The 14794-nt window shown below is 37.4% G+C and overlaps 3 protein-coding genes across 6 annotated transcripts in view; 2 read left to right on the plus strand and 1 right to left on the minus strand.

Moving 5' to 3' along the window:
* Nucleotides 1-709: 709 nt before the first annotated feature.
* On the plus strand, nt 710-5102 carry LOC128893803 (spindle assembly abnormal protein 6 homolog). The gene is made up of 3 exons (XM_054155037.1): nt 710-1141; nt 1368-1894; nt 1968-5102. Exons 1-3 carry the CDS (start codon nt 953-955, stop codon nt 3265-3267), a joined length of 2016 nt encoding a protein of 671 aa, XP_054011012.1. The 5' UTR covers nt 710-952; the 3' UTR covers nt 3268-5102.
* LOC128893802 (pleckstrin homology domain-containing family M member 1) lies at nt 4752-8258 on the minus strand. The gene is made up of 3 exons (XM_054155036.1): nt 6213-8258; nt 5430-6065; nt 4752-5337 (listed from the first exon to the last, which is right to left on the minus strand). Exons 1-3 carry the CDS (start codon nt 7578-7580, stop codon nt 5173-5175), a joined length of 2169 nt encoding a protein of 722 aa, XP_054011011.1. The 5' UTR covers nt 7581-8258; the 3' UTR covers nt 4752-5172.
* Nucleotides 8259-9937: 1679 nt separating this feature from the next.
* Nucleotides 9938-14794, plus strand: part of LOC128893798 (serine/threonine-protein kinase PLK1-like) — a 23080-nt gene continuing 18223 nt past the window's right edge. Inside the window, exon 1 of one of the 4 annotated variants that reach the window (XM_054155033.1) lies at nt 9938-11554. In XM_054155033.1, coding sequence (XP_054011008.1) covers nt 10760-11554 — 795 coding nt within the window. In that variant the 5' untranslated portion in view covers nt 9938-10759. The remainder of the gene's footprint in view (nt 11555-14794) is intronic. The other 3 variants (XM_054155030.1, XM_054155032.1, XM_054155031.1) reach the window with 3 other exon arrangements.

The following is a 14794-nucleotide window of genomic DNA, read 5'->3' on the forward strand; positions in this document are numbered from 1 at the left end:
TATGCTAACCAATCAGCCTTAAGTAATGAATGGGATGAATCATTGCCTCAGAGGAACGAGTAATACCATAATTGTTAAATATTATAGTTTATTATTTATAACATTATTGCATTCGAATTTTGCTATATATAGAAGTACAAACGCCAGTTAATGGACCCAAGAACGGTATCGCCATCTCGCGGAGAGGTCCAAACTAATTTTAAGACCGTCTTGTTCAAAAACATAAATTACGTACTTTACTCTGTATATAAATGTGATTTTACATCATAATTATTATAATTTAACATTTAATTGTTGATTTGTACACTAATAATATATTGGTATTAAGTTTTTTAAATAAATAAAAATACCGAAAAATGTGGCGCCATCTCTCAGCAAACCACCCAAGTTTGTCGTGAAATAGTTCCGACCAAGCACCGCTAGATGGCGCCACTAAAGTGAAAATGATTCAAAACTCGAATTCTCTGCTTTGCTCTTCATATAAATGTAATTTTACACTCTAGCTACCATAATTCAACTAATAATTGCCAATTTGTACACTAATAATTGTCTAATACCTAGTTTTTTAAATAAATAGAAATACAAATATGTGGCGCCATCTAGCGTCAGGGGGCGAGAACTATTTCACAACAAACTTGGACAGTTCCCCGAGAGATGGCGCCACCAAAATGTAAACTCTTGGTAGTTTAGATAGTGGTGGCCTTCTAGTTCCAGATGTATGCATAGAGTACTCTTAAAAACTACTCTGTGTCGGTAATCTGAAAAACGTCCGAGTTTCGTCTCTGTAAAAGTACTCCGTGATGAAGGTTACAGAATTTGAAAGTTTTGATGTATATTTTTTTTAGTTTATGAAAGTTCGACAAATGAGACGAAAATCGAAATATTATCTTCGTTATCTAAAGTAACGGATAGTCTGGGACTAACAGATGATCGCGAAACGTGCAGTCGAAGGATGAATTATTTGAACAATTCGATAAGCGGTGGAGTTACGGGTGATTCTAGCCTCCAATTGAGTAACGTTGAAGTGTTGTACTCTAAGGTCCAAAGAGTTTATATTAAACCACAACATAAAGAAGAACGTCAGCGTGAGCTTAGAGTTAACGTAGAAGTTCATGCTGGTCTCAGTCCTGTTTGCCGTAAGGTAATGTTACATGCAATGATTACGTTAACCTATGCGTAGTTTGTTTACCAATAATCCTACGCACTGTCCGTTAAATGAATTTTTCTTGTCAACTATTGCTTCTAATATACATGATGTTATTCGTTGATCCATATTCCTTTTATTATTGAAAAACGAAATAAATTTATAGAAATTTTCACAGAAATATCTGTTCAATTTAATAATGTATTGTGTATTTATATTACAGAGTTTGTGTGTTTTGTTAGCAGATGATGATGATCCCTGTTTTCTTTACTCGTTATTTATCTCAGAAGAGGATTTTAAGGTTTTAAAGTCCCAACAGGGGCTCTTGGTAGATTTTGATAATTTTGCGACTCAGTTGATATGCTTGTTGGAACAATGTCAGATATCGCCAGGAAATTTATCGAAAACACTGCAAAAATTCTTATTGTTATTGGCAGAAGAAGGTGGAGAATGGATATTCAAATTGGTTGAAACGAATAATTTCAAACATTTGTGTCATTTAAGTTTAAATATTTCACCTGCAAGTGATTCTAACTTGAAAACTCACATGGCTATGAAGATTAAACAATTAAAAGAAACTATTCTGCAGCAGAATAGAGATGCTGTTACACTTGAAACGAGATTAAACGATTTGTCAAATAAATTAGAAATAAAAACAAGAGAATTAGAACAATTGGATCATAAATACATGACTGAAAAAAATCAAATGCAAATGACTACATCTGAGCAAATGAGCCTGGAGAAAGACAGGTAAATAAAACTATTTTTTATTATTTTAAGCGTATACATGAAATGTTTGGTAAATATTAATCTTATGTTACAGATTTGCTAAAGCTCAATTGGAATGGCAATATCAGAGTGAAAAAGAAAAAGCAGAGGTAGAACGAAGACATACGGAAATTATAAAACAACTTCACACGGAAATTGCAGAGTTGCGTACGCAAAATTTAACATACAAAGACAAAATATCCCTTCTCGAAGCAACGAGTATAGAACAAATTAAGCAGATACAAAACGTTGAAAAAGAACTAAACATAGCTCAGAGAGATTTAAATTTACTGAAAAAACAAAATTCCAAACTAGATACGGATTACCATGAAAAAGAAAAAACTGTGAATAGTTTAAAAACGAAAGTAGCCGTACTCGAACAAGAATTAAAAGATAAAGGTATTCTTACAAGTAAACATACGGAGATGTTGAAGACAGCAAAGGAACAAAAACAACATCTGGAAGATCTTTTAACAGAGAAAGAAGGCCAGTTACAACGTAAACAAAATTCTTTACGAAATTTAAGCGATGAACTAGTCAAAGCAAATGAGATATTGACTAAATTGCAAAATGAACTTGCTTCGACTAAATCTAAATTAAAACTACGGACTAGCATAGCGCTAGAGCAAGAACGGTTGTTGGATACTAAACAAAAGGAGGTTGGTCAATTAGAAAGCAAAATGGAAAGTTTAATTAAAGAAGCAAAAGATGCCAAGATGGAGGTTGAACATTTGAGAGAACAACTCAAAATTCAACAAAATCAATTGGAAGAAAAGGAAAGAACAATAAAAAATAATGACAATGTAATTAGTTGGTTAAATCGACGATTAGCGGACAACCAGTCTCCGTTACAAAGTGCTACGATAGCAGCGCCAATTACTGTACCTTCTTCGGTTCAATTGACATTGCCTAGAACAAATAAATTAATGACCAATAAATTTGAAACACGTACGCCCGCTCCCAGTATAGCGCAGTCGAATACATTATCTGGATTGCCAATGAGGAATCCAATTGTGCAAAATCCAAATATAAATCAGACTACGCGCATGACAGCGCGATCGATGGGAGTTGGCATCACCGATAGTACAATAGGGATAACAACGTTCAATAAAACTGGTCAAATTTCGAGTACTAGTACACCTATGGAACGTATCAATTCTTTAAACAAGTTACCAGGAAATGTTGCGGGATCTTCGTCGATGCCAGCTGTCATAGAAGACAACAATTCGTCTGTACCGTCAAATGGTACGAAAGGAAAAAGTACAAGTGTTACGCATCAGGGCGGATTAAGAAGGGCAGGTTTATCCGACAAACCAATTTTACCGTCGGCATATTTTCCAAAAACTTTACATTGATCGGAAACCCAAACAGGATTGCCAGTATAAAGACAAAGTAGTAGTATACACACGTCAAAGATGTAGTATTGCCATGGATAAGAAACGTTACAGACTGAAATAAAATGTAAGATGAACTGGCAATATTTCAAATTTGATGTTAAATGACAGTACAAAATAGTTACTCGAATAATAAGTATTATCGAAAGATATTTTAGGTAACAAGTTTGAAGATAACGTTTTGATAAGTTTATACGCACGTATCGTAAAAAAGTTGTACAGATACTTATTTTCTTACATTTCGATAAGAATGTTCTAAACGTACATAAAACTATTTTTACTACAATAATTGAATTCTGTAACGGTGAAAGTATTTGGCTAACTGCTCATTTACAACAGGAATTTCAAAATTCTGCATACATAACGTGTACCTGTATTCATAATATTAACACTTCTAAAATAGTCATGCAATTTGAAAGCAATATACGTATGTCGCATATATTATTACAAGAAATTAAACAAAATATACATTAATTACACATGTACGGCATTTTTTGTACAATGCTGGATCAATGTCAAAGATGCTTTTTCATCACTCTAAATAATGATTTACATCACTTTAATAATGATTGTTTCATTATTGTGTATTGTATGTATAAAAATTTGTATGTTTAACATGTCATGTAATGATTCGGTTACTGTTTCGACTTCTTTTGAAATTAAGATATCTTATTATCTATGATATGCGATCATATGTTATAAAATCATAACCTTATTTTGTGAATAGGTACCTGGAAAAATGTTAATTGTAGATTCCGAAGATTATGTAAATATTGTTCGTTATGAATTTTTTAAAGCATAAAGTTTCCAACTTTAACATAACGAACAAAAGTATTGAATAGTTATAATTATGAAAATCAATGTGCCTTGTAATACGAATTAGACTAGAAAAATTCATACCATTTCATTTAAAATTTACACTTAATAACATTCACGTAATAATGTTTTAGAATGTCTACATATGTTTTATATATGAAATATACTTGAACACCTTAATTATGAACAAATCAATTTAAGTATTACGCAACTTAATTTATAATTATTTATAAAAAAAATGGTAGTACAAATGAAATTAATGAGAAAATTTAAAAATGATGTGATGTTGTTAAATGTAAATGTGTTACGAGCATGTAAGATTGATAAGCCAGAACAACCAAGAATCTCTTTTTCTTGTTCCAAGTTCTATTTTGCTCACACAATTGATTTATACAAATTTTGATTATTCTAGATATTTGTTTAGAAATGTGAATTATTTCTAGTTTATAAGGTATTCGATAACGTTGATATATCTCATATGTTCCAATAATACAATGATACTGTTGATAGAATGCAGTTTGCATATACTGGTTAAGCGATATGCAAAATATTTAATTTAGAAAAATTGATTCGACAAAATTTAATATATAGCTATATCGATATCGTAAAAAATAAAAAGAGCCAGTATATACAAATTCGGAATTTTTATTTACATTTTAGTACATAAAAATCAGTAGGTATAGATTATCCATGCGCAGATCATAAATCTATCAATTATAAAGCATGGCGACTTTTTACATTACATAAATATAACAACAGTATTAAATACAATAAGAATATAATAATTCAATAAATGAACGATCGATATATTTTACTACATTTTGTACATAAAGTTTTGATAAAATATATATACATTTCAAAAGATCCGTACCTCTTAAAATTAATGTAAAATATAATATTTAATTTTTTAATGCTATCACAAATCATTTATTAAAAAGTATTCATTAACAAATTTTAAGCATACTCCAATTAAACGATTATCTTATAAAAACATGAATACTGTACATAGAGTGAACGTAAAAATATATAGTTCATTATAAATTGTATTTATTAATGCGTATTAGCTGAAAGCGTCGAAGCATCGTCCACCGATAAGTCTGTACATCCCATGTCTAAAAGTGGAAGGTCCATTTGTTTGCGCCTGCGTTCACATTTTGGACATGGTTTACTAGCATTTAAACATTCAGCGTGAAACACTGCGTTACAGGCTGCACACTGAAATCATTCGATAAATTAATAAAGTCCGGTCTCTTTTCATTCACGATTCTTCATTTTTATATTATTTTGGAAAAATAATATTAACTTACTCTATAGGTAGATTCCATATCAAAAGGATATATGACTTTTGGATTATTGCAAATTTCACAAATAAAACCCTTTTGACTGCATAGCCAACAATTTATAACGTGATTTCTCGCAAACTGTACCACCTTTTGTAGTTGTTGAGCAAGGGTTCCATTTGGTATGTCGAGAAGGTCAGAAACGGAATATTGATGAACATGTTCGTATAAATAGTCTCTAGGCGTAACTTTCTTTTGTAATGATTCGATTATAGGTTCGCGACAGGTGAACAAATAAGCTCTTAATAAATTTAATTGGATCCTTAACGATTGCAATTGAGCCATAGTATCTACAGCCATATAAATTCGTGGATTTAACACTTTAAGGTCTAGTAATTTTGGACAATCTTGTAAATATGCAGCAGCTTTGTTGCAAACAAAGTAATGCTTCAAATCCCAATTGTAAATTACTCTCGATGGAATGAGATATTCGTTTTGCGACATACACTTGGAACAATAATAATTGCCAGAGTAGGAGCAAACGTGTGCTTTTGAAAAAATCATACCGATCGCGTGACCACATTCGAAGCAACAATAATTTTGCACGTCCAAACCCTTTTCTCTAGGAAGTTTTTCTAATTGTTCGTCAAAATTGATTACCGCCTAATGTTAAATAAAAAATGTTATTAAACATTTATACTAAAATTATTACTATTCAATTAGGAGGATTTTTACATTTTTAAAATTACAATCAATTGAAATACGTAATACATATCATAAAAACTTAACGGATAGTTGAATTATATGTACCTTGTTTTCCGATTGAACTTTAATTACATCATCGGTTGGTTCTCTTTTAGGATATTCTTCTAAGAGTTCCCGGAGATCTAGTACCGACGTACTTCCAGCGGTGTGATAACTCTGAATAATCGAATCATACGTAGGTCCATCGACTGGCGTACGAGATTCATCCGCTTCAGGGTCACAAGGTATCGCAAGCGAACTTAAAGATGATTCGCAATCTTCGAACAACGTCGACCATCCTAATCCTCTAATTAGCGAATTTCCTACCGTAGTCGAGGTAGCATTTTCCGAAGGTTCATGATTATTTACATTTTGGTTTCCTGATTCATTAATGATAGATATTGTATCAGTTTCTATATTGCTTTTTAGAGTACTAGTATTTGAAATCTGTTTATCTATTTCTTCTGCTACTTCTGTTTCTTGCACATTGTGTTCCTCTGCTTCTCTTACAGTTTGGTCCTCCACTTCTTGTACATCTTCCTCCTCTGCTTCTTCTTGCAAAGGAGGTGTATCTCTCAAATTATTGGTTAAATGCTCCGTACCAATATTGTTTGATTTCTTATTAGTCAATATATGTTTTAAAGCTTCGTCTTCTATAAGTGATGCCATATTATTAAGAGTAGACTGCGACGAATTGAAGGAACCGAAACTACCGATAGAACTAGCCGTTTCAACTTCGTCGAAATTTTCGTTATTCGTTAAATCGGTAGTTATCGTTTTGGCGATATCTACTGCACTAAACACAGGGCAAGATTTCATCGGTGGAGACCATATTCCTGCCAATAAAAGGGGGGTATTCGACCAAAAATTTAAGAGACTGCTATTGCAGGCTAGTTCAAAGCGAATGTACTGTAAGCTTTCGATTAATCGTTCCATAATTTCCACGAGATCCAAATCTCTAATGAATGCAGAAGGATTATAATACGGCTTTAGAGCCGAATTGTCTCTTCTTATAGAACAAAGATAACTGGCTAAAAGACCTTCGTTTAAAGCTAATCGTATCCAAGCTCTACAATATCCAACTTCTGTGCTAAGTTGGCTTAATGCCTGTATTTGGTCTATGATTTGTCGATGAGAGAATACTAGTAGCGGACCCCAAAAACTTGGTTGTGGCACAGCGTCTATATCTGGACCGCTTAAAACTTCCGTTACTCGATTCAAAAGACTGTCTTTTAAACCGTGTAAGAAAATAGCTTCCAGAACGGAGCACAGGGTTATGCTTTCGTCGCAATTGCCAACCATACCACCATTTTCCACACCTGGTGCTCCTTGCATCTCCATCACGGTGGTATTTAGCTGTTTCTGCAGCGACTGTTTGACCAATACAGTTCTCCTGTTCGTCATCGAATTGACCGTCTTCAAAAACGAATTCATTTTTTTGAATTTGCTGTACCACGTGAATAGCTGCGTTGTTATGACTTATTCTTTCAAGCATCTTCGCGACTCTGATGTCAAGGAGTTACCCAAATTTTACAAGGTAACTCGATAGAATCGTCGACGAACGTAGCAATTGAACGTAATAGATGTTACATAAATTATGTTCGCACGATTCGAACATTACGCTGATACTGACAAAGAAATAAGGAAGTGCTGCAACCAGGAATACAAATCATTTCGCGATAAGAAAGGCATACGAACTTCGAACCAGTTGTAGCGCATTCCAACGTTATCTCTCTTTCTTGCTGAATGTATGAGAAATAGGTTACAACACACAAAAACAAAGCACTAAAACCAATCTGAAATGTATCTCAACTTTGGCGTTTCTGATTTTTCTCGCGAATCGATTTCAGGAGCATTCGGTTTTTTTCCTCTTCTAACAAAACGATGACTTTGTGAAATTGAACAGACACAACGCATTATTATACATACGTATCTGAATCATGAATCAACATCATTTCCGTCGCTTCGAGTGTCACTCTGTTTCTGTGTCTTACTTGCACCTTAGATCTTTATTCATATCAGAGCGATAGATCGCGCTGCGATGTATATTTTGAAACAAGGTACATCGACAGGTAGTGCGCTCTACTTGTAATTAGAGCATGTGTCAATTGACAAACTTTTCAAGTTTTTATAATGTTAACTCGTTGCTGACCACACAATTTTTCTGAGCTACGCACAATAACGAGAAAAAATATGAAGAATGACATGTCTTTAAAATAAATGTAAATCCCTATCGATTTCAGGTAAAAACTATGACCTCCAGAATATACACAAAACAGCTACGTTTAATGGTGACCTCCAAATGGGTGCCAGCTGATATCCTCTATATTTTCCGAGGGAATAGTTCCAAAAAATTACAATATTTATTTGATTATATGTATAAAATGTTCACAAAGTTTCATTAAATTATATATTATATATTATAGTCAGTGTAATAAGTATTCGTACAAGAACCCTTTATTTTACATTGGTTGCTGTAGGAATACTTCTTATACTGTCTGTACATTCTTTTCTTGCTAAAAAAATTCATGTAAATCACTAAACAAAAGCGTAGTTCTAAATCTATCTCCCTCCCCCCTGGATGTTTGGGAGATATATTAAACTAGTCAATATTTATTAAACAAAAGAGAATTTCATTCTGAAATGAAATAGAAGCAAAAATATTCGTGATACCTTACACCGATTTTAAGGGAACTTCCAAAAACAGAATGTCGACAAATTTTGGAAAATCTCTGGAGATGGAATGTTAAAAATAAGCAAAATTGAAAAATAAGTAGAAAAATGAAAATTCAATGGATGGACAGATTTTAGGTAAAGAGAGCAGCATCAATATTAGAGCAAATACGCGACGGTTGTTGCTCGAGCTTCTAAAACTAATGTAAGTTCTTTCTTGGTATACCGTTCCTATATTTAGATGCGCACTTAGCGCATCTGAAATGTTGGAACAGGTATATCTTGTGTGAATGACCGAATACGCATCATGGGACGATGCGTGTTCCCCGTTTGACGGCGGTAGAGTGTTCTGGTATGGGGTATGGAAGCGAGAAGAGAAAGAGGAACTACAACGTAAACGAACAGGTTGAAGAGAGCAGAAAGATCGAACATGGGGACAACGAAGCAAATAGTAGAATCAGGGACGTACGATCGTGCCCGCGATTAGATCCACGAGAATGCATACATGGTGCAAATCAAGCAACTTTCGTTCCGAAAGTAAAAGAACGCTGCGTCGACGCTTGCATTTTCCCTTTATGCGATATTAGAAACAATGAGGTTTCTCAGGTTTCACCGCTCCATAGAATTCTCTGTTGCTTCGTATTCAACGCGGCATACAACGAGAAGAAGAAATAGTGTAGAAACGGATCTCAATTTGCGATGCTCCGATGTACATGTCTTTATATACAGTCTGTTCGAGAAGAGCTTTTTTTTACTGTATTATACAACAGCATGCTCTAGAAAACAGATTACACATCAAATTCGTTTAGCGTAACAATTTAAATTAAGTAATTTGTTTTATGAAAATTTCAGTTCGACGAATGAGGTAGAGAAATTTGTTTATTTTCTACTTTTTATGCAAAATTTACATGTCGCATCTCTGCTCGGAGGAGAACGTGAAAGTAAATAGGTTTTATCCACGGCACTGAGCTGTTTGGCAATGGCGGGGATGAGGGGAAGGGAGGATAGACGAGATCCGAGCCGAGGCGAGTCGAGACGAATCGAGCCGAACCGAGGGTTGCAGTCCTCACTGCTGTATACACTTACTTAGAATTTAGGGTACCATGGGATCCCAGTAAGGAACAAAATATAATGTCCTTTTCCTCGATGATTCTTGACTTGGACGCCTGCGGTTCATTATCCATTTTTTTTAAATTTTCTCTAATATTACACTCACGAACACTAACACTCTCGTACTCAATTTGTCCGTTAAAAACGCGGGGAAATTGCACAGATCCCTTAAATGCACCTCCTCTGACGGTTCTGATACATGTATGGTAGCAGACGACATGTAGCTGTGACGTCAGCTTACGCATGCGCAGAAAGGAATTCCTCGAAGGAAAAGTCCCACGACTGTTCATCACCGCTGCCAGTAGCGATTCGACCTGCGCAGCGTTTGGGGTTTGAGTGTGGGCGGTGGTCCATCCGTGATAAGGAGAGCGCATGCGTTTCGCTCCAGCGGCAGTGTCGCGCGCTTGCACGCGTTTCCGTACGCTTTTTCGCGATTTGGTCGAATTCTAAGAGAGCCTCGGTTGCCAAGTGAAACGGCAAGTCCGGTCGCAGTGCGTTTTTTTTTGTCGCGAACACGCCGTTATCGAGCGATATCCGGAGTGTACGCGTGTGTCGTGGTCGTGGATGTCGAGGAGCAGGCGTCGTCCGCATTGAATGCCGAAATCGAGCGGAACATGTCATCCCGCGGAACGACGGATCGCAGAATCTTAGCGTGTAAACCATTCTCCGCTGGTGGAGAAACGAGAAGCAAAGAAGGAAGGGAACGAGACGAGAATCGACGTTACCTTTTAGGGTGCGCTAAATAATCGATTTGTGGGAAGAAGGAAGAGTACTAGAAGTAGTAGTAATAGGTATCTTTCCGCGAAGAAAGAATCTCGTCGCGCGATCAAATGAAGCTAGAACTAGAGATGATAGCTTCGAACGTGGTCGAGGCGCGAGTCGGGAGTTCCTCGCCACCGAGAGAGTACGAAACGAGCGGCAAGAGTTTCCTCCTGGAGCCGATGGCCGGCGACTCGCATACCGAAACAGCCTGCCGTTTCTTCGAGACGGGGGTCGTTGCTCGATGCACCGAGGAACCCAACGAGACCACCAAAACCACTCCCGAGACCGACTGCACGAAAAAGACGATCGAATCAGCTGGTAGCGGCAGGCGCGTCAACAATTGCCCGAGGCACAGCTTCTCCAAGAGTTCCGCCTCTCTGCAGAGTCTGATCTGCAGGCGAAGTCGAAAACCCGGTGCGTCCTCGTTGCCCTTGGAAGTGGATCTCTCCTCGTACTCGTCGCATCGCGGCTGTCTCGTCGACGTGCCCAAGGAGAACGGTGCGGTCGCTTTCCGCGACGACGAAGAGACCTGCACCACCACACGCACCTCCACGCTCGTCTACCCGTCTTGCGGGAACGCGCAAACTTCCCCCAGAGGATGCGCCAACGTTCAAGATCCATCCTCCGCGACGAACCTCGCGAACGTTGCCACCGCCACCACCACCAGCACCGCGAGTAACGTTACTTCTTCGCCGATCGGAAGTCACTCCGGTAACACCGCGTCCTCCCTGATAAGGACGACCAGCGTGATCACCGCACGACCGTCCACGTCCTCTTGCAACCATTCCACGGACCAAGAGTCGGATTACGTCGTCGATCCGGTTCAGGGAAACGCTTATCACAAAGGCCAATTCCTCGGCAAGGTGAGAACCCTTTCGAAACAAACTTTCTTCTGTCTTCTTGAGTAAAAAACACTGTCACCCATATATGACACGGTTCATATATGGGTGACACGGCGATCAACGTGTTAAAGGGGTATCCTGAATTAGGAGGTCTAAAAAAAGCTGTTTTCCGTGAATCTTTTTAGACTGGACAAAAATAATTAATCCTTCGAACTTTTTATCTTATTTTCTATACATATTCGAGTAGTCTGTACAGATTTTTTCAACAAGAAATATTCGAATCGAGTCGACTGTGACACGCACATTTGTAGGGCACTTCACGATTAAAACCTCCTGTCGGCGGGAAAGGTGCAGGTCGTAATTTTGGTTTGGCAGAAAAAAAAAACAAAATAAATTTTCATTTTCATACATTTGACTTCTATGTGAACTAAGAAAATTCATACAACAAAAATTTTAAACAACTTTTTTATCAAGTTACAGTGATTTTTTGCACCAATTTGCAGTAATTTCACATTTCAACATTTTTGCGGGTCTTTCTTAGTATATCTTAGTATGTATCACGGAATGTAAACAAGCTTCGGGATCGAAGGTCAAACGCCCCAAAGAAAGGTCATTGTCCGTCTGCCAAATAAATAATATTATCAAACTTGAAATGAATATGACATAAAAAGTCAAATTCAAACACGAATCGTAGAGTGGGGGGAATTGATCGTGTAAGAAGACTCGAATGCGATCCTGCCATGCTGTTTGCATCTAAACAAAAGGCAACGCGATACGACACCTCGCGAAGCCGTCCGAAAAGTGTCGAATACATCGATCATTCGACCGACGTTACGAAACATAACCTCCCTTCGTACATAAAAGTCGATTAGGTAAATATTCGATAGGGATGTTCGATTCTTACGTGAAAGAATCGATTCTGGGGAAAATCGAATTCCAAAGAACCGATTCAAAAAATCGATATTTTTACCGAAAGAATCGATTTTCTAAAGAATCGAATCGAAATCGAACATCCCTAATATTCGGACAACAGCGTTCTGTTTGGCAACACAGGAAATACCTAACCTAACTCGGCACTACTATCGTTCTCGGTCATTTCTTGAAACTTCTTTACTTTAACAATTAGGTTGATAGCTACTGTTTACGTACTACCTGCTCTAATTGGTTCGAAAGTTACGTTCAACGTCGACCGTCGTTACTCACCGTGTAAATACGGGATTAATTACAGCTAGCGTTTAGTCAGAGTTCCTGTATTTCAAATGTTTCGTTGTGTCTGGAATTGTCAATTAAACTCGATTAGACGGCGTGGAGTAGTTATCATCGTCGAACCTGTGAAAGTAAACATTTCACGCACTAATTTATCGTCGACGCTGATACGACAATTACGGACTAGTGGAACGATTAGATATTTCTTCGTCACTCGACACCCGAGAATCATGGAACGGATAAGTGTTGAAAAATTTAGAGACTCGAGAAGAAAGTAGGACGTTAGCTAGATAAAGTAGATACTCTAGTAGAAAATCGGGCAGGGTAACGCGCTGAAAGTATAAGTAACGCGAGCGATCGTCTATTTTTTAAAAAGCAGATTATTATTACGAAATTATTTTCGAAAAATTGGTAAAAGGTTGCGTTTGAGTTTCTCGACTGTGAGATATGTTGTAAAAAAGTCCGAAGAGACTGGTTCTACGTAAAGTAAACCGCTATCAGGACGACCAAAAGCACTAACGGTAACTAAACGCCGAGATGTAATAAAAGAAACAATAAAAAGATCCATGGTTGATACCAACCGAAGCTTCCGGGTGTAAGTTGTGTCCTTTAAATAAAATGCTCTAACGTTTCCCCAGCATTACAGTTAGCTTAATCAAGGACCAACTCGCACGCTAATCTATCATCGCAGACCTAATCTAGACCGTAGCGTATTGAGAGTCACGCGTTAATAGCCTACGACTGGATCAGACGTGTAGTTAAAAATGAAATTTTCTTATTTTTGTTTAACAAAATGGCGACGAGCGAATATACTCGACAATTCCAAAACCTTACAGTTAAAATAATTATTATCGATTGATTCGTGAACGGGAAAATCTTCTAAAGCGTCGAATTTGTTGAAATCGTTTGGAAAGCCAAACGATCAAATTTCACACGAATCTTATTCCTTAAAAAATTCCAATTTTTTTTCGCCGTGTATCAATAACCGAACTTCCTTTAAGTTAGTTTAATTGCAGACTCTTGCTTGGAGAAGCGATTTCGCGACATTTGGCAAGCGACATTCGAAGGAGATACCGAAAATAACGAAGGGGCATCGACGGATATCGATCGGTATCGATTCACCGCCCGTAGGAAGTATCTTCTGTCCCTGGTTTTATTAATCGGTAGCAAGATGCGATTTTGCGTGGCTTCTCGTCGCCATGAAGGAGAAGAGAGAGGATGGGATAATTTGACTCGGATGCGCTCTCAAACTGTATCCTCTGTCGAAGAAAACCGGTCGTTGTTTCGTCATTCCGATTATCCGCGCCAGGTTGCTCGGGCGTGTTACTTTGTTTGGCTCGCATCTCTCATCTCGCGTTAGAAAACGAAATCCCTCCTTGAAATTTGTTTCTGCTTTCTGTTTTCAACAGTCTCGTTGGACACTTAACGCGTTGGTCGCCACGTTACCCAGAAATGGGTGACACGACTTTTCACGAAGGAACTAAAAAATATTAATCGCAAAAGTGATGCTATATAATAAAAATAAGATATACGAATTTCGTCAAAGTTCAAAATCTTACTTCGAAAAGTGTCCGTAATGTCTTTGTTAGAAAAGACGATAGTACCTCGTACTTGTAATGCGTTGGTCGATCCCCTTCGCTCTCGTCGGTGAAACTTGTCTAGCTGATGGTGCCTTAGACGTGACGCTATTAGTCGCTATTAATAGTTTTTTAGTTCATAATGATTCGAACGGTTTATTCGCAGGATTGATGTCGCGTACGAAACAGGATGTGTTATACGACCCTTACCGTTTCGTTCTGAACCGAAAGGTGAATAGCGGACGGTGGATACAGTGGAAATTGTTGATAACTATGCAAGACATCCCCCGTGGACTCGTATTATACATGCATACATATGTCAATGACACGTTGCGCCTTTCACTGATTGGCTCTGGCCCAGTGTTCCGTACGAACTATACGAGCAGAAGGATAAGTTCAACGGATGCCTCTCTTCCTCTCTTCTCTCTCTCTCTCTCTCTCTCTCTCTCTCTCTCTCTCTCTCTCTCTCTCTCTCTCT

This window comes from Hylaeus anthracinus, unplaced genomic scaffold, assembly GCF_026225885.1.
Source record: "Hylaeus anthracinus isolate JK02 unplaced genomic scaffold, UHH_iyHylAnth1.0_haploid 3, whole genome shotgun sequence".
NCBI lineage: Eukaryota > Metazoa > Arthropoda > Insecta > Hymenoptera > Colletidae > Hylaeus > Hylaeus anthracinus.